Source organism: Eremomyces bilateralis (assembly GCF_010015585.1).
Source record: "Eremomyces bilateralis CBS 781.70 unplaced genomic scaffold P152scaffold_2, whole genome shotgun sequence".
NCBI classification, from domain to species: domain Eukaryota; kingdom Fungi; phylum Ascomycota; class Dothideomycetes; order Eremomycetales; family Eremomycetaceae; genus Eremomyces; species Eremomyces bilateralis.
This window is the reverse complement of record NW_022985068.1, coordinates 390,817-406,689: the sequence shown is the minus strand read 5'-3', so window position 1 is coordinate 406,689 and position 15,873 is coordinate 390,817. Positions and strand designations below refer to the sequence as shown.

Below are 15,873 nucleotides of genomic sequence, written 5' to 3'. Positions count from 1 at the left end.
TCTCGCCTTAACTCCACTCCTGATGGTCAGACGACGGACCCCTTAATTCCCATACCGTGATCCCTCCGCCTCGAGGTTTCACGTTTTATCTCTTGAGTAACTAGCCCATCTCTAATCGAATATGGATTGATCGATATAAGTTACTCTATTGAGCCGATTGGGAGACAGGAAGGCTTAACAAAAACAAAAGATCGCGGTCTGTCATCTGCGTGATGCATTGATCTCAGATCCTTTCAATGCACGCAACTCTTGGATGCATCCCTCGCGCCCCTCACGTCTCGTCCCGTCCAATCCGATCCCCCCAAACCGTACTCGACACGAGCCGAAAAACCCAAAAGAGCAGCCCGGTTTGGTAGATTTTCAGGTGCATATCGAAGTGGCAGCATGGCGCTCGGCTGCTGGGCTGCCGAAGGGCGCCCCTTTCCCAATTGAGCTGCGATTCCAGGCACGCGTTGCTCGATACAGACGGTATGCCGCTGTTCAGCTGGCTTGCTCGGTAGGGAGAGGGAGAGGGGATGATGGATCAGAGGATGGTCGGTGCCCCCTCTTTGCATGTGTATCCATATCCGTCACCGTCATTCATCATGCGATAGATTCAAGAATAGGTATCTCTGGGATGTCCATCCATTCCTAGCTGGAAGCCAACAGTCCACCACCATCTTGAGGATGGCGTCTTTGACTCTCGAGTCCCGAGAGGTAAGAGCGACCAGAATCGTTCGGCCGACCGGATGCTTGGGGACTCAGGGTGCAGTAATATGTGCAGACTGCAGCCTGCAGTGTGCAGAGTGATACCTAGGGCGAGCATCATCTTAATTGATGCATTATATTATGGGATCTGGTCAGATGGATCAACCATCTTCCCGACTCTCTCCAACCGACAAAACGACTAATCAGTAATCCACCTTTGTGAAACGCAGCCAGGTCATGATGGGTGTTGGACTGGAGATCAACAAGCAAAGCCAATGGAAGGAATCGCCATCAGCTTTTTGCCCATCCCCTGTGGATTACCTACTGTCTTATCACCCGCGAGGGATGATGTCGTGGCCTCGTGGGTTGAATGGGGCGATTTACCAAAGGGCAGATGCATGTCGCAAACAGTCCACCATCCCCGATCTATTGTTGAATACGGAGTATTCCTTTCTTTTTCGCGAGTTTGCGGGTTGGTGGGTTTTGCGCAAGCCCCGATCTCCTCGAGATTAGCCCACTTTGGATGCAACGAAATTCCCCGCTTGCTCTCCACGATGCCCCACCGACCATCGGAGACGTCCCGCGTGTGGCGGCATCATTGTGGGTATGGATTTCCGATTATTGTGTGTCGCTTGCGAATAGGGAGGAAATTAGAACAATGGGGCACAATGGCAGAGAGGGAGAATACTCGAGAAAGATAGAGTCACTGTGATCATGCCTTGGATTAGTACCTGTAGTCTCCTGTTGTTACGTGGTAGGGCAAGCAGGATATCAGGGCAGTGATCACGGATCAGGTTGTCATGGAGGGGGTTGTGTCCATCCCATGATATTGGTGTTCTGCCGTGTCACAGAAGAGCGTCGGTTTCTATTAGCGTCCCTCCCGTGCTGCAATAATGGAGTAAATAATACTAAAAATTCAACATGAATGGGAACTATCCTAGGTACTAGCTACTCCCTGTGACGCTACCTACCCACGACTACCGTAGCCCAGGGCGTAGGTAATGTGTATGTATTCCAAGAGCGGGTGTTCCTGAGTAATCCCCACCTGGCGCCGCTCTCCATGTCGTTCAGGAACTCCGAATTTCCAATTCTCCTGCATAATATTAAGCATTTCTCCTCATCTTCCCTCAATAGTCAATACCTTCCACCAAACCCTACTGTCCCCCCCTACTGGTGCCGTGAGCTCCCGCCAGCCCTTCCCCGTCCCCATATCGTTTCAGCCATCACTTTTTACTCCTCCACCTCGAGCATCCCTCCTTTTTACTTACACCAACTCCGTCCAATACGCATCTCTAACTTACCCTCCATCCTCACTCCTACTCTATCCTCAATCTTATCGCCATCTCCTTCGACGTGTAATTGGGGTTTCAGATCCACCCCTTCGCCAGCGGTCTAGCACTCAAATTGATTGACTGCCTTGCGACGCTGCAACTACAGGGACAGGCACTGTTACCCGCCACTCGACGATTGGATACCTCTCATATTGCCTCGACTGGGGCTCTCTCCCTCTCATTCACGAGCACCTCGACCAACGACGATTCCGATTGCCGCAACCGTCCACGAGGAGAGCAAGCTTACTTCGCCTTCCCATTCGCGCATCTGTTCCTCTTGCGCCATCCGGATCTGACTCGTGAAACACTTGCACGGCCCTGTTATTGTCAGCAACTTCCCCTCACTGTGGCCCCAGTCTTGCTGTAACCCGGTGGACATCGACAAGCTTGAGTGGATAACACGATTATAATCGTCCACGACAACATCACGAACTCACCTCAGACCCCTCCAAAGACTGCCGACTACAAACCTACAACGGTAACGACAGCATTTCTACCTGCACGAACATACTATACGAGTACAAGCGCACACCGCTATTACCGAACTCAACCCAACAATCCACGTTGCCAGAGCTCCCCTCCAGGGAGTCGAAGTCTGCCACCATCGGCAGCTTCAATTCTGCAGCGCAATCCGACGAGTCGTCTGTCAACACGTCAATTGTCCCATCGACGGCGCATAAATAAGTTATGTCCGTTGCCACGCTTCAAGGTCCATCGCGGGCTTCGACCTCGTCCTCATCCTCCTACCATCCCGTATCTCGGCAAAACACCATGTCGTCCCACGATGGTGCGCGCTCCGTGCGCCAGTCGAAGCGATATTCCGTTACGGCCTTATACTTGTCGATGAGCGCGAAGGAGAAGGATTTGGAGATTGAAGATGATTTGGCGCGAGGTTTGATTCCCCATGCCCGTTGGGTGGATGTGGTCACTAATCGTTGTTCGTCATGTAGCACAGAAAGCTCTGCGCGAGCTCAAATCGAAGATTTCGTCTCAATCGAAGAAGAACTTCGTGCTCGAGAAAGATGTTCGATATCTGGATTCGCGAATTGCGCTTCTTATTCAGAATCGAATGGCGCTGGAGGAGGTATGCATTCATGCATTCCATTCACATACACCCACATTGACAAGGGATACAGCGAGATGAGATGGCCAGCCATCTGGACGATGCGATGGAGGTTCAGGAAGGGCATTTCCCAAATGACGACAAGACGCAGAAATACGGCAATCTCCTCTTCCTCCTTCAATGCGAACCGCGCCATATCGCCCACCTCTGCCGCTTGGTATCTTTGGCTGAAATCGACTCCCTTCTTCAAACCGTCATGTTCACCATCTATGGTAATCAGTATGAGAGCCGCGAAGAGCATCTGCTGTTGACCATGTTCCAAGTATGTGTTGTCCCAGTGATCAGAAGAGCGCAATACTTACCAACGCAGTCTGTCTTAACCTACCAATTCGACCATACCTCCGACTACTCATCCCTCCTTCGCGCTAACACCCCCGTTTCTCGAATGATGACCACATATACCCGCCGAGGCCCTGGCCAAAGTTACCTCAAGACCGTTCTCGCCGACCGAATCAATGCGCTGATTCAACTGAAAGATCTAGATCTTGAGATCAACCCTCTGAAAGTATACGAGAAAATGGTGGAAGAGATCTACGCCAAGCAAGGCAGCCTGCCACCGCATCTACCGAGAGGCGTCACGCAAGAACAAGCTGCAGAGAATGAGACGGTTCAGCAGATCATCGCGCCCCGGCTGACAACATTGATGGAGATTGGCACCTCATTCTTGACAACGATTATCGATGGACTCGAGGAGACCCCGTACGGCATCCGGTGGATCTGCAAGCAGATTCGCAGTTTGTCGAAACGAAAGTATCCCGATGCACAAGACCATACCATTTGCACGCTCATTGGTGGTTTCTTTTTCCTACGATTCATCAATCCCGCCATCGTCACTCCTCGCTCATACATGCTGATCGACAACACCCCCGGGGAGAACCCTCGACGAACCTTGACCTATGTAAGACTTGCGTTCACCATTGAAGCACGACAAGGCTAATGTCCTGCAGATTGCCAAGATGCTCCAAAACCTGGCGAACAAGCCATCATATGCCAAGGAGCCCTATATGGTGAAGCTGCAACCATTTATCCATAAAAACAAGGAGCGGATCAACAAGTTCATGCTTGATCTCTGCGAGGTCGGAGATTTTTATGAGAGCTTGGAACTGGATAACTATGTTGCACTTTCGAAACGCGACCTCGAGCTGTCCATTACACTCAACGAAATCTACGCCACCCATACCCTTCTTGAGAAACATATCGCCGAGCTGGTTCGTCAATCCTTTGGTCTGGAGGTATAAATTGCTAACCCGCCTGCAGTCCAAAGACGAATCATCCCATCTCAGCCAGCTCCTCGCCGAACTCGGAGCCGCGCCGGCCCAACTCCTCCGCAAAGAAAACCGCGTTATCAAGCTCCCCCTCTTCAGCAAATGGGAGACCTCCCTAGACGATGTGACCGCCGCCCTCGACATCACGCAAGAAGAAGTGTACTTCATGGAAGCGAAATCCACCTTCGTCATGATCCTCCGCTGCCTCCCCCCCAGCACCACCGTCACCCGCCGACCCCTCCGCCTCGACCGCGTCGCCGAAGCGGCCGCCACCACCAAGAACGACTCGGTCATGGTCAAGAAGGGCATCCGCAGCATGGAGCTCCTCAGCCAGCTGCAAGACATGGGTGTGATCGATAAAGACGACGCGTTCGCGCTCCTACGCGACGAAGTGGAGCAGGAACTCGTGCACCTCGGTAGCATGAAGGAGAAGGTCATCGAGGAGTCGCGGAAGCTGGAAGAGGTGTTCCGGACGATCCGCGACCATAACGCGTACCTCGTGTCGCAGCTGGAGACGTACAAGAGCTACCTGCATAACGTGCGCAGCCAGAGTGAGGGGAAGACGCGGAAGCAGCAGAAGCAGCAGGTGCTGGGGCCGTATAAGTTCACGCATCAGCAGCTGGAGAAGGAGGGGGTGATTCAGAAGAGTAACGTGCCGGAGAACCGGCGGGCGAACATCTTCTTCAACTTCACGAGCCCGCTTCCAGGGACGTTTGTGATCTCGCTGCATTACAAGGGTGCGCATTCCATCTTATTTCTACTTCCTTCCGCCACAGTTACTAACCACGGTACCCTGTAGGACGCAACCGCGGATTACTCGAACTCGACCTGAAGCTCGACGACCTCCTCGAGATGCAGAAAGATAACCAGGAGGACTTGGATCTGGAATACGTCCAGTTCAACGTCACCAAGGTGCTTGCGCTGCTCAATAAGCGTTTCTCCCGGAAGAAGGGCCGATAAACGCTCGCCGTTCCCGCTTATGGAGGCGACATCCCTGCACGTCTTTCCTGGTCATTGCGCTTTTTCGGTTTTTTGGGGTCGGATAGTATGGGTAGGAGCCGTGACGCTTTTCCGATATACCCCCTTTAGCACGTTCTTCGAGGAAGGGAGGAGATGGACCGAGTCGACACTCACCCACCCCCTTGGATCTTCACCATCGTTCTTCCACCCCTCGATCTTGCTTCTTGTGTCCTCGAAGAACTTTGTAATACGCTCACACTTTCGACGACTTCTGGTTCGTTTCTACGCCGTGCTGCTTCCTACCCCTTCAGAAATAGTAAGGCCGCTTTATCCCCTCTCGTTGATGGTCGACCAAAGTCGGGTCGCTCGGAAGGGGAGCGTGGGCTGCCTGCGAGCTTGCTGGCAGGCTTTCGCGATGCGGTGGATTGGATTCCTGCGGTGGAATTGCTCTTGATTATTATTATCGCCCGCCATCGATTCCGCGCGTCGGGTGTGGGATGGCGTTGTTTTTGGGTACGTCCGCTTCTCCGTTCGCGGGTTGGAAATGGTGTTTTTGTGCGTTGATGAAGGGATTGGGGATGAGAGGACGGAAGAGACGGATGAATGGATTAATGTACGATTTAGCTAGTGAGCGAGTTAGTAGTAATATCATGGAAACACTTGATTTGAAGTTCAAGTGGGGTTTTTCTTAGTTTCCTAGTCATCTCCTATTATGCGGAGGAGACAATGGAAAAGCGGCCGATTGTTCTCGCTGTTATATATGACCATCTGAATAGGGTCCGATTCCCCAGATGCAATATCCTCCAATTGATTTTAAACGGGGATTCAGATCCTCGTTCATACCCACCACCAAGCTACGATTAATTACCCTGCCCCCTTTTCTAGCTGTTCTGACTGTGACGTGTTGGCACGGGCAAGGCAGTGCAGTTCTGACTCAACTGAGTCACCAGCAACAGAGCCCTTTCGGCACTCTTGTTCCGTGAATGGCGGTAGTAAATCAAGTGATGGAGTCATCCCAGGCATCGCCCTCATTGGAGCTTACAGTTGGCAGTGAGGCTGCATGAAAGGAACCGGAACCCAAATATCCAAAGCTCTCATCCCTCAACCCTTAGTTATCACCTGCCATCGGTCCCAAACACCATCCGACCTGCACTTGACTTCCTCCTTTCCCACTTCAAATCGCCATCTTCTTTCACAGATTCCAGCTACATTACCAGTCGATCATCCTTTGGATCTTCTTGCAGTGCATGAGAGAGGGTCACCGCTACCCTGCACTCTTTCACCAGCCGTAGTTCATTCACTGCTGCCTTGACAAAGAGCCTCATTCACATTTTACACTCCATCGAGCTCCAGAACTGTACCGACAGAATCCGCCCTAGTTTCTTCCAGGACCTTCCCCCCCAGTACTATTAGCTCCGACCACCACCCCCCACAATGTCCTCCTCTATCCAGATCCCCCAACGTAAATCCACCCGTCCCCCTTCCATCCCCGTTACACAACCCGGAGCCAGCTCCAGCAGTGGCTCCTCATCGGATTTCTCCCTGTCGAGCAGCGCGGGGGGGTCGCCGTACCGGGGATCACATCAGCGGACTCCGAGTTTCTTGAGTACGTACTATTGTTCGATTTCCTTAATGATGGCATTGTCAATTTTTGTAGACGGGAGATAGCGACTTGGAGCTAACGGGGGTTCGATCTAGGCGCCGCTTTCTCGAAGGCTGAGCATACGGTTGTGAATGTTGGACATCCGGATGCACCGAGATTAGTGAGTTGATTTGGAATTGTCGGTTCATTTCATACGATGGCTAACAAGTTCCTAGATTACCTGCGTCAAGGCATCTCAAGGATTCGACTGGAACCAAGGTAATTCATCCCCTAATCGACCTTGCACCTGGCTTGATGCTTCATTCTGTCTACGTGCTAGGCCCACCACACTCCACCCCACTAGCAACCACGACTCTAACACGTCCACCCACCGTAGACATCTTCCTTCCCTCCTACGCCGAGCGTGACTCCACCGAGCTCGAACACAAGCAAGACCCCGTCACCGACATCATCCTCACGGACGAGGAAGCCGCGTCATATCTCCCCTCATAACGGATCCACGCGATCATGGAACTCCATCCCGAGTACATACACAAACACATACACACGCGGGAACACTTTCTGGACTCATCCGAGCAGGAAGGAGGGGGGATGACGTGAATCATGACATTCCTTTTGCAGAGCCACGGCGTCAGCGAGCCGAGCCGGTCGGATTGGCTCGATACGGATATGGGGGTGTTTATTTGATTATACGGATTACGGAGTCAGGCTTATAGGTTTGGGAATCGGGGCGTTTTTGGGATTGGGTTATGAGGATGGAGAAGGATACGGATACGGATACGGATACAAAGGGGAGATTCATGGCTTCGTGGGATATCTCTCCTTATTGCTTAAAGGACGTGTACCCCGCAATATATTGAACTCGTGAGGCATGGTATGGATTCTATCTTCACTCAGCTTTCGTCGGAACTCGTTGTCTTTGAGATAATATAGGCCTGCCATCGGACTGTTCTAGGCCGCTGTATCTCATTTCAGTCATAATTCCTTATCATATTCCATCTTAGGATACTGGTACCTTATTTCGTGGCATAGATATCGCCCGGATACTGATCGCCGAATTCACCCGGCGTCGTGCAGCAGGAGTCCCCTGAGTTGTGCTCGATATATGCGGCCCTGAAGCCACCAGCGGGCCTAGCACCGCCCCGCATCTCAAGGCAGGAAGGCAGCAAGGCATCTAGAGACCCCTCATTGTCGACATGACAGGGACCCCTGCATAACTAGCCCATCATCCCTGCACCTCTGGTTCGCATCAAAACAATGCCAAATATCAACCATCAACTCACCACAACCTCAGCATACTTAACCAACTGCAATCCGCTCTCCATCGCCTTTTGCATTTCAACCTATACACCTCGGAATACAATCCACCATGGACCCCACCTTCCGCAAAATCGACCTCCAATCCCCCGCCGACCTCGCCTACATCGAATCCAACGTCCGCCGCGCCGCCAGCCAGAAGATCGACCATGCGCTGCCGCCCAGCGCGGCACCGGAGGGGGAGGACGAGTTGAGGAAGAAGGTGGAGGGGTTGATTGATGAGGTAGGTGGGGCCGAAAGGAAGAAATAGGCGGGGAATTGGATGTGGATGGAAGAGCTGACATGTGAGTGGATAGTATGTTCGGACGACGTTCGAGGGAGTTAGGGCGAATGTTACGGTGAATGGGATGGATGAAAAGGATGGGATTAAGCCGCAGGATCAGGGTGAAGGTACTTCTGCCTTCATTTCTTCTCTCTTTACCTCCACTACCACGATAGACGCTGCGAGGACCACTCGGAAGCGGGGCGTACTACTACAATTGCTATCTAGGCAATGCACATAATACCCTTCCCAACATCAAGCTAACCACAGCTCCCACCCTAGAATTCGAACCCCTCGACACCCGCCTCGCCGACCGCATCCGCGCCCTCGAATCCACTAAAGAATCCCTCACCACTAAACTCGCCGACCTCCGGCGCACCGGGCCCCACCCTGTCGCACACACCTACCAGACGCAACTCCTCGCGCGCCGCGAACAGCAGGACCAACAACTCGCCGCGCAGCAGGAGACGATGATAGAGGACGCGAAGGGCGAGCGGCTGGCGTTGACGGAACCGGCGCGCGGCGAGGAGGTGGCAGAGATGTGGGAGGTGGGGACGGGGGGGTTGGTGGAGTTGAAGGGGGGGTTGACGGAGACGGTAGGGAGGGTAGAGAGGGCGGGGAGGGTGGGGGGGCATGTGGTGGGGTTGAAGGGTGAGGGTGGGTGAGGGGGCATTGGTTGGAATGGGTTAATTGGTTTGAAATGAATGCTGTGTAGAGAAGAACGGGTGGGATCTGTCAAAGGCGGAAATGCCGCGGAGAATGAAGGTGGGAGACTGGCGAATACAATATCCCTCGGGCGAGAAGGACGTGGACGATGGAGGTTGCCTGCATCCGGAGGAAGGGAGTAGGTATCTGGCCATGTCACTCAGCGACAAAAACGCCTAGAAGCGGTTGCAGAGGCGCGGCACCTTCAGTGACTCTGTCTGGGGGCTCCCAAATGCTACCGTGTCTAGAGAGTATGAGAGGATGAGTCAAGAATGCTATAAGGATGCGCTCGTTCGAGGAAGTCGACGGTGCAATCGGAGTGGTGGAAGGTGCAGATTGAGCATCAATATTTATGGTCTATAGAGGGAGACAGCATCGTATGTACCATAGCTTGTAAAGAGATATCATCTTGCTGCTCCGTCATCTAATATTAGCATAATAATACAGTGGCTTTGTTAGATCGTGATATCGATTTTGGTTCTATTTGTCACCACGTGATCGCGCGCGTCAACGCGTCCGTCTGGCGTGGCGTCGTCGCCAATAATTCATCAACCGTTGGCTTCCGTCCCAATTCTCCTTCAACAGCCCCAACAACCATATACCATTACAATTCGACCACACTCCTTCGCCATCATGGCCCGCGCCTCCACCACCCCCATCAGCGACTACGAGCGCCAGCGCCAAGAAAAAATCGCCCAAAACCAAGCCCTCCTTCGCTCCCTCGCCCTCGACGCTGCGTCCGCCGGCCTGGGCCCGTCGCGTCCGAATAAACCCACCGCCCCGTCATCCTCGAAGCGCAAGACAGCTCCGAAGAAAGAGAAGGAGGAAGTTGTTCCGCGACGCGTGTCATCGCGCCTTCGCGGGATCGGCGCAGATAGCGAGGCCGCGAAGCGGAAGATGGAGGAGATCGATGACGGGAGGCGGGCGGCAGAGCGGGCGAAGCGGATGAGGGTGAGTGGGGAGTTAAAATTGGTGGATGTGAATGTAGGAGGGACGGGGTGGGATGGGGGTTTTCCGGAGCAGTTTCAGCGGACGTTCACGGTGGACGATGTCAAAGAGACGGCGGATGGGGGCTTGAGGGAGTTGCGGGAGCGGATGATGGGGCTGACGCTGTGGGGGGACGTCGAGCCGAATCGGATTAAGCTGACGCCGGAGCGGGTGTATTCGCTCACGTTTCATCCCAATCCGGAGAAGCCGCTGGTTTTTGCGGGCGATAAGTTGGGGAATCTGGGACTGTTCGACGGCGCTCAGGAGCGTCCCGCCGATATCAAAGCAGAGGATGATGACGACGACGAGGTGGAGGAGGCTCCCATTGCCGTGACCACCTTCAAAATCCACACAAGGACCATCTGTGCTATGCAAATAGGGCCGGCAGATTCCAATAATCTGTATACCGCTTCCTACGACTCATCGATCCGCGTGCTGGATCTGGTGAAAGGAGTGGCGACGGAAGTATACGCTCCCGCCGATCCGGAGGTGGAGAATGCGATATCAGGGCTTCAATTAGTGAAGAGCGATCCGAACCTTCTCTACTTCTCGACCCTCGACGGCGAATTCGGGATGCACGACCTTCGCACCCCGATGTCCGAGACGAACGCGCTCTACCAGCTCTCCGAGAAGAAAATCGGCGGGTTCTCCGTGCATCCGAATAAGCCGCACTTCCTGGCGACCGCATCTCTCGACCGCACGATGAAATTGTGGGACTTACGGAAGATCAGCAAGTCCCTTCCTGCGTTGGTTGGGGAGCATGCCAATCGGCTGAGCGTTTCGCACGCGTCGTTCAATTCCGTGGGGCAGGTCGCAACCGCATCCTACGACGACACCGTGAAGATCTACGATTTCGGAGCGTGCGCAAAGTGGTCGGCCGGTCATACTCTGTCCGAAGAAAAGATGGAGCCGACGACCGTTGTGAAGCACAACAATCAAACGGGGAGATGGGTGACGATCTTGCGTGCGCAGTGGCAGGCGGATCCGCAAGATGGCGTTCAGCGATTCTGTATTGGGAACATGGACCGGTTCATCGATATCTACACCAGCAAGGGCGAGCAATTGGCACAGTTGGGCCACGACAGCATCACCGCCGTCCCGGCTGTCGCGCAATTCCATCCGACGCGCGATTGGGTAGCGGGGGGGAACGGGAGTGGCAAACTGTCTCTGTTTATGTGAGCAGAACGTTTGGATTGAAGTATAGAGTATCTACTCTACGCTTCGTCTCCCGAAGACGCGGAATCTCGACACACCGCCGTCAGGGATGATGACCAATTTGGCATGCGAATACGCCTGGTCAATATTCTGCAGGTCCTTCTCATACCGGTGCTCGGCATCTGGACCAGACTTCTGCGGCGGAAGCACCTCCACCCAACCCTCGTCGTCCGCGTCCGGATCCCCCTCCGACTGGATCGCGAACACCTGCACCTTCTGCGGGAAGTTCCCGCGGAAGTGCCCCGTGTCGATGACGATATGATCGATCGTCCCCGGCGCGCCGAGGCGGAACACCACCCAATCGACATGCTCCCCGCGCGTGCGCTTCGTCTCCCATCCGTCGCCCATGTTGATCCCGCGGTTCGGCAGCAGCAGGTTCTCCTTCACCCCGAAGTGCTCGTCCGACCGACTTACTGCAATCCCGCCGTTCACCGCCGCCGACAGCTCGAACACCACGTCCTTGTCGTCCGGGAACACCGGGACCGCCTGCCCGTACAACCGAAACCGCGCGATCCCTCCGTCCGGATACATCTGCAGCCGCACATGCGTATACGCCTTCTCCGTCGCCTTCTCCAGCACCCACGCCTGCCGCCGATTCGGCCCACACTCCTGCTTCCCTAAAATCGTTTCCCACCCCTCAAACCCCTCTCCCGTCACCACCGCATCATCCTCCGCAAAACACCCCTCCACCGCGATCTCCGGCGCGTGGTTCCCGTCGAAATGCGCCGTGTCGATCTCCACCCCCGTGACCGTCCCGCTCGCCACGCCCAGCCGGATGATCACCCAGTCGAACGGCGCGGGGTTGTGCCGCCTCGTCTCCCAGCCGTCGTACCATGCGCCCGAGTGCACGAAGACGCCGGGTTTGCGCACCGGGGCGGTTTTCGTGGTGAGGTTGGCGGCGGCGGCGAACCATTCGTCGGAGAAGGCCAGGATCTTGGAGCCGAGGGGTTGGGAGATTAGGTCTGGTGTGTATTAGCGATTATGATAGATAAATAGAAATAGAAATGAAGTGAGGTGGTGTTCAACGTACCTATGCTGTTTCCTCCGAACGTCTCGTCGATCTTATCCGCCGCGACAAGCTGCGGGCCAGATGGCTTGGCCTTCTTCGCTGCAGCGCCATTGGCGGCGGGTCGAGTTCGTTTGCGTGCCATGGTTGATCTTCAGATATATACCGAGTCCTTCTAATAGCTTTCGGAAACTTTTTGAGGCAATTAGAAGGAAAAGGGAAATGCAATGGGAGGATTTCGTGCTCCGTCGGCGCGAAGTCGTGCTGTTAAATACGGCATCGGACTTGCCCGCTGCCCCACTTGGTTGCTATCCTGTGAGTCGGCTGTGTAATAATATCGGTTGGTGAGCATGTCGAGTAATACGATGTCGCGATTTACACGGGCCGAGAGAGCGCACTCCGATTCTCGGATCCAGAGGAATTATTTGGTTTAGATTCTCCTTGGTAGAAATATCGATGTTACGATCTAGGGCGAATTGAATGGATGGATCGGCAACTCTCATGTTGCCGGCAAACTACATCATACGGTAAGCAAACAAGACGAATACTTTAAGCGACTGTACTGTTGGTCCAGATGAATATTATGTCTCGCTTCGAGGATATGCATTTCGTTACATCCCAACACCACAATGCCTCGAACCCGAGCGCATACTTTTCCCATCCCCCAAACCCAATGCAGGTCATCCTCACCACCCCCTTCACTCCTCCCACCGCCGATCATACCCCCCCAACCCACCTCCTCCCCCCTCCGCATCCAGCTTCCCCAAAAACTCCGCCGGCACCGTTGGTATATACTTTCGCTCCCGTTCCCGATCCAGCCCCCCGAACCCCGCCCCGTAGCTCACCAGCATGTCCGTCGAGCTCGGCAGCGCGAACGGGAGCATGTGCGTCGGGTCGAGGAGGAGATTTTCTGGGGCTTCATCCAGGCTGCGCTGGCTGGGCGTCAGCGGCGTGCGCGGGGTTCCGATTTGGTCGCCTGAGCTGCGTTGACGCTTGTGCGGGGTGGCGGGGTGGTCTGCTCCGTCGGCGGGCGGCTTCGGCGGGGACGGCGGCGCGTCAGCGTGGCTCGCGGCGGCGGCCTTCTTCCCCAGCGCTTTCCGCTCCGTGTGCTCTTCGTGCAGGTAGCCGAGGTAGTCCTTCGCGCTCTTGGTGAGGCCTTTCTCGCCCACTTCGGCGCGATAGTACGACACCGCGTGGAGGAGTTGCTGCGGATTGAGGCGCGGGAGCTGCTGCAAGGTGCCGACGAGTGACTCGAGGTCGTCGCCGAGAGAGGAGAAGCATTGCAGCCATTGCAGGAGCTGGATCCCGGGTGCGAGATGCCGCTTGGCAGCGTCGACGGTGTTCTCGCCCGTGGCGGTGACGGATCCGTGCTCGTAGTGCTCGGGTTGGCGGTTGTTGGCGCGGGCCCAGTCTTCGAGGGAGGAGACGTTCATGCGGATTTGCATGGCTTTGGTGCGCGCGAGATATTTGCGGTTGGACATGACGCGGTTGAAGAGCTCGCTACCGAGCCAGTAGAGGAGCTGGGAGAGGATCTGGGCGGTGATGACGGAGTGGATGTCGTAGAGGTCGAGGACGAAAAGGGTGGATGAGAGAAGCGAGGTGATGTTTCGAGGGGAGGGGAGGGCTCGTCGTTTCGGCGAGGGAGGTCGGAAGCGCTTTTCGGGCGGTTCTTCTTTGATTTTCGGTTTGGTGCGGAAGATCTTCCACTCGTTTTGGAAATGCACGCCTTCGAACCCGGGGATCGTTTCGTGGTCCAGCATGGCGGCATCCAATACTTTGTCCATGCGACGCTCGGCATCTCGGATGATAAGAATGAAGATTTCGTTGATGAGATCGGCTAACTGCTCTTGGAATTCCACGGTGGATTCCACCAGTTGAGCATCTTTTCGAAGGTAATGTAGGAGGAGAGTTGCGTTCGATATCCAGAATGCCAATATCGTCATATCCCATTGATGCCGTTCCACCACGTTGTTGATCTTGTCCATGGCTGTGACAAGGAGCTTCTCTAAGAGTTCGGGTCCCACGTAATAATGAGCGTATCGTGCCGCGAGGAAGAGGATATTGGCTGGAACCGGCTTTTGAGAGGGTGATCGTTGCGGTGTCATGTTCGTGATGATTATGTCGAGTATTCGTTCTAGATCCGGCTCCTGAAAGACAAACATCTGGTCATTGAGGCAGCGATCCCAGATAAATTCCTGGCCTTCCTCTTCCAGCTCCTCGAGAGTCTACTATTGTTAGTACGATGGCGGACGAGAGCAACGACTGAGCACGTACCTCCGGCTGCTCATCAAGCCCAAGGTTCCCAAGATCGACCTCCAGATTGATTGCGCTCTCCATCATCATTCGCCTCCGGAGCTCGCTCTCGGCCAGTTCCTCCTCAAAACGATCCTGTGACAGTCCACGGTCGTAGAAGTCATCCGTCATCCCGGCACTGCCTATCGAGTAGCCGCTACCATGAAGATACGCCGAGATGTCGCCGTTCGGTGGTATGAAATCCAGCGCGCTTCGGCCGCTGGACGATTTAACGTCGGGATTGGCACCATGGTCCAACAGTAGTTTCGCGATCGCTTTATGTTTGCTTGTTGCGTCGATTAGAGCCCACATCAACGCCGTCCACTGGTTTTTATCCCGCTTGTCCACATCTGCACCTGCATCTAGCAATGCCGCCACAACCTCTTGATGCCCGAAACAGCTGGCATATATAAGCGGCGGCGTCCCCTCTTGGTCCGGTGCATCTACATCCACATATTCCTTCGTGGGACCCGTCACCAAGGTTCGAACCCGCTCCGCCTCCCCGTTCGACGCCGCCATGTTGAGCATCCCCTGCAGAATATCCCGTCTCTCACTCTCGGACAGCTTCTCGTCCTTTAGAATGGCGACTTCGTTGCCACCGGCGCTGTCGGACTTCAGCCTTGCCTGGTTGGCGAGCATCTCCACCATCTTGTTTTCATTGTCTTCTAGATGCTGCGCCGTGGTGGCATCCGGCTCGTCGAGAGCGAGGTTGAAATTGAACGGCTTCGCCGGGACCGGTGTGGTGAGGAACTGCGATTGCCCTTCGCAATCCGTTAGTTACAATAGTTATGATACCGAAGAGTTGGTATTGTACCTTGCCATGCATCATATATCTCGGTTTCGGTGCTGTGAATAGCGGGGGTTCGTCGATCATCGAGAGATGTGGGAAGGTCTGCGGGTAGTTGACGGGATGCTCTCTTCTCCGGCGCATCTACGAATTCATTGTCATCGCTACCGTAGCCCTCCATAGCTTTGGGACACTCTCATGGGGAGTCTAGATCTCGGGACTGGGCCTATCGGAGCATTCCAATACGAAAGTCTAATCCAGTGGCACAAGCGGATGGATGAGTAATTAAGAAGAAGGTTTCAAGACACGGGAGATGTAGTACTTTAGTGAAAT

General features: G+C 54.5%; 6 protein-coding genes across 6 annotated transcripts; 4 read left to right on the top strand and 2 right to left on the bottom strand.

The window, feature by feature from the left end:
- The first annotated feature begins 2,551 nt into the window (after window positions 1-2,551).
- P152DRAFT_112027 (Rho GTPase activation protein) lies at window positions 2,552-5,615 on the top strand. Its single transcript, XM_033673639.1, has 7 exons — window positions 2,552-2,910; window positions 2,969-3,102; window positions 3,155-3,403; window positions 3,452-4,039; window positions 4,089-4,349; window positions 4,399-5,143; window positions 5,206-5,615. The coding sequence occupies exons 1-7, from the start codon at window positions 2,706-2,708 to the stop codon at window positions 5,364-5,366; spliced, it is 2,343 nt and encodes a 780-aa protein (XP_033537780.1). The 5' UTR covers window positions 2,552-2,705; the 3' UTR covers window positions 5,367-5,615.
- A 695-nt stretch (window positions 5,616-6,310) lies between these two features.
- Window positions 6,311-7,855, top strand: P152DRAFT_111857 (uncharacterized protein). The gene is made up of 4 exons (XM_033673636.1): window positions 6,311-6,972; window positions 7,065-7,129; window positions 7,185-7,227; window positions 7,289-7,855. The coding sequence occupies exons 1-4, from the start codon at window positions 6,801-6,803 to the stop codon at window positions 7,459-7,461; spliced, it is 453 nt and encodes a 150-aa protein (XP_033537779.1). The 5' UTR covers window positions 6,311-6,800; the 3' UTR covers window positions 7,462-7,855.
- A 483-nt stretch (window positions 7,856-8,338) lies between these two features.
- On the top strand, window positions 8,339-9,213 carry P152DRAFT_427959 (uncharacterized protein; the record flags this gene model as incomplete). Its single annotated transcript, XM_033677316.1, has 3 exons — window positions 8,339-8,509; window positions 8,583-8,676; window positions 8,819-9,213. 3 exons carry the CDS (start codon window positions 8,339-8,341, stop codon window positions 9,211-9,213), a joined length of 660 nt encoding a protein of 219 aa, XP_033537778.1.
- Window positions 9,214-9,216: 3 nt separating this feature from the next.
- Window positions 9,217-9,636, bottom strand: P152DRAFT_454389 (uncharacterized protein). Its single transcript, XM_033678583.1, has one exon. The coding sequence runs from the start codon at window positions 9,406-9,408 to the stop codon at window positions 9,235-9,237; it is 174 nt and encodes a 57-aa protein (XP_033537777.1). The 5' UTR covers window positions 9,409-9,636; the 3' UTR covers window positions 9,217-9,234.
- Window positions 9,637-9,886: 250 nt separating this feature from the next.
- Window positions 9,887-11,419, top strand: P152DRAFT_470190 (WD repeat-containing protein; the record flags this gene model as incomplete). Its single annotated transcript, XM_033680949.1, has 1 exon — window positions 9,887-11,419. One exon carries the CDS (start codon window positions 9,887-9,889, stop codon window positions 11,417-11,419), a length of 1,533 nt encoding a protein of 510 aa, XP_033537776.1.
- A 30-nt stretch (window positions 11,420-11,449) lies between these two features.
- P152DRAFT_463806 (uncharacterized protein) lies at window positions 11,450-15,721 on the bottom strand (the record flags this gene model as incomplete). Its single annotated transcript, XM_033680523.1, has 5 exons — window positions 11,450-12,417; window positions 12,486-12,563; window positions 13,198-14,686; window positions 14,736-15,514; window positions 15,568-15,721. 5 exons carry the CDS (start codon window positions 15,719-15,721, stop codon window positions 11,450-11,452), a joined length of 3,468 nt encoding a protein of 1,155 aa, XP_033537775.1.
- Between the last annotated feature and the right edge of the window lie 152 nt (window positions 15,722-15,873).

What these genes read in the sequence shown, in the direction of transcription:
- P152DRAFT_112027 (XM_033673639.1), top strand. Translation starts at nt 2,706, where the DNA reads ATGTCCGTTGCCACGCTTCAAGGTCCATCGCGGGCTTCGACCTCGTCC. An exon ending in CTCGACGAACCTTGACCTAT is followed by an intron (nt 4,040 to 4,088) that starts GTAAGACTTGCG and finishes AATGTCCTGCAG; the next exon opens with ATTGCCAAGATGCTCCAAAA. An exon ending in GATCTCGCTGCATTACAAGG is followed by an intron (nt 5,144 to 5,205) that starts GTGCGCATTCCA and finishes GGTACCCTGTAG; the next exon opens with GACGCAACCGCGGATTACTC.
- P152DRAFT_111857 (XM_033673636.1), top strand. Translation starts at nt 6,801, where the DNA reads ATGTCCTCCTCTATCCAGATCCCCCAACGTAAATCCACCCGTCCCCCT. An exon ending in GCGGACTCCGAGTTTCTTGA is followed by an intron (nt 6,973 to 7,064) that starts GTACGTACTATT and finishes GGTTCGATCTAG; the next exon opens with GCGCCGCTTTCTCGAAGGCT. An exon ending in ATCCGGATGCACCGAGATTA is followed by an intron (nt 7,130 to 7,184) that starts GTGAGTTGATTT and finishes ACAAGTTCCTAG; the next exon opens with ATTACCTGCGTCAAGGCATC.
- P152DRAFT_454389 (XM_033678583.1), bottom strand. Translation starts at nt 9,408, where the DNA reads ATGGCCAGATACCTACTCCCTTCCTCCGGATGCAGGCAACCTCCATCG.